Source organism: Salvelinus sp. IW2-2015, unplaced genomic scaffold (assembly GCF_002910315.2).
Source record: "Salvelinus sp. IW2-2015 unplaced genomic scaffold, ASM291031v2 Un_scaffold1295, whole genome shotgun sequence".
In the NCBI taxonomy this organism is placed as follows: Eukaryota; Metazoa; Chordata; class Actinopteri; order Salmoniformes; family Salmonidae; genus Salvelinus; species Salvelinus sp. IW2-2015.
In genome coordinates, this window is record NW_019942823.1 from 68532 (window position 1) to 70362 (window position 1831).

The 1831-nt window shown below is 45.8% G+C and overlaps 1 protein-coding gene across 1 annotated transcript in view; it reads right to left on the reverse strand.

Annotated features, from left to right (window-relative positions):
- Window positions 1–1831, reverse strand: part of LOC112070334 (serine/threonine-protein kinase PAK 3-like) — an 80065-nt gene that overhangs the window by 31031 nt on the left and 47203 nt on the right. Inside the window, exons 6-7 of the mRNA XM_070438921.1 lie at window positions 1628–1690; window positions 63–206 (exon numbers count right to left, since the gene is read on the reverse strand). Coding sequence (XP_070295022.1) covers window positions 63–206; window positions 1628–1690 — 207 coding nt within the window. The remainder of the gene's footprint in view (window positions 1–62; window positions 207–1627; window positions 1691–1831) is intronic.

Here is a 1831-nt window from a genome sequence, read left to right on the forward strand (position 1 = left end):
TCCTAAGTCTTAGATCTGTAACATTGTGTTAAATCATTGTTCATAATCTCAGGGTGACTCACAGATTTAGTGTGCTCAGGTCGAGGTGCGATGACGGGTGGTTGCTCATCGTTATCATCGTCATCCTCCTCCTCTTCCTCCTCCTCCTCCTCCTCCTCCTCTGACACAGGGGGTGCTATAGGGGGCTCTGTGGATGTCTTTGCACCCTGAGGTGTAAAACAAGGTGTCAGTGAGGAGGTCTGTAGTACATTGGACTGTGACAATCTGAAACGCTGGGACAGCTGCGTCACCTGTATTACTGTAAATGGTTTGTCCAGGGACTCCTAATGTTCCATGTAATAAGGCACGTCCATGCTGACAATAGACACCTCCTAAGACCATACCATTACAACAGGGTGCTCAGCTGTGAAATAAGATAGGGTAAAACATAAATATTACATTTATTCCACAGTGTAATCAGGAATATAGTTATCCAACATGATCCACTTGATTAAACCTGGGCCCTTATCCACAAATCTAGGATCTGTCCATATAATATGATTTATAATTATCTAAAAGGCAAAACTGACCCTAGATCAGCACTCCTACTTTGAGACCCTTTGTGGATACGGGACTTGGACAAGAAAGCTCCAGTACTAGAATGGCTTCTGATCAGATGGGCTGAGGTATAGATCCCTAACAGCTAGAACATGGCTAACATTCTCTGTCGTGATGTGTTTCAGTGACAGCTCATAGAACAGCATTTTACAGCATACAGTTGGACCTGGAGAGCCAAGCAAACCAACCCCTGACCCAACACTCCAACTCCAACCAGAGACACTAAAAGCAGCCGTACAGTACGTCACACACCCATTCTGATGGTGGATCAGAGTGCTATGCAAAGCCACTCTCTCCTGTACTCCATCATAAACACCAGCATCCGGGTGACCACTTGGACTGTACAGTGGGATAGATTTCATCCATCCCTAGCCTAAACATGTAACGTAGATGGTAAAACATATCCAAAACAGCACAGCATAGCAGTAGTGGTGATTAGCTGCAGGCTATTGGTGCCAAGCCAGCAGCTCTTTGCTTAGCAGTGGAAGTTGATTTGGTTTAAGCGGTACCATGATGGATAATAGGGGTCAGTGTTCTGAAGACAGCCGCAGATTTACAGCACAGACAGAGCCGGAGAAGGCAGTGGAGATGAGAGGCTAGCTGGCTAATGATAAGCAGCGCGAGCTAGCACGTTTCTACTGGGCCATGCAGTCAGATCTAAAGCAGGGACATATTGGCTCTGTGAGGAAGGAAGTGAAGAACACGTGTTCAGACATGCAGGATTTTGAAGATCATAATCGCCCTCTTAGGCAAGCGCCCAGCCCTGACAGTTTTAAACATGGGCCATTTGGAATTGTTTAAGGAGCTGCTTACGACAAGTGGTGAAATAGAGAAGCCATTACACTTAAAAGAGAGTGAAGCGGTCTCTAATATCTCAAACATTTGGCAGATGGTAAGTCATGTTCATGTCCATCCAATAGAGCCTGCATATCTGGGCATACCCAGCATCAACAACATTAGGAGTTCAACATGGTTCCATTTAGTGTTCAGCCAATGTAGAGGCATGTGGAAAGGAATATGGAGGAGTTACCTTGTCAAATAATGCACTGCAGGTTCTAAGGCTGACAGGAGGCCCAGACGACAGCAGTCGGTTCTGAATGTGAAGGTTGAAAATGGAAGGATTTACTGAACACAGACCCACACAACATTACAGAACAATGGACTATAAAGAGATGGGGAGAGTAGAGGACAGGGGACTACTACAGAGAGATGGGGAGAGTAGAGGACAGGGGAC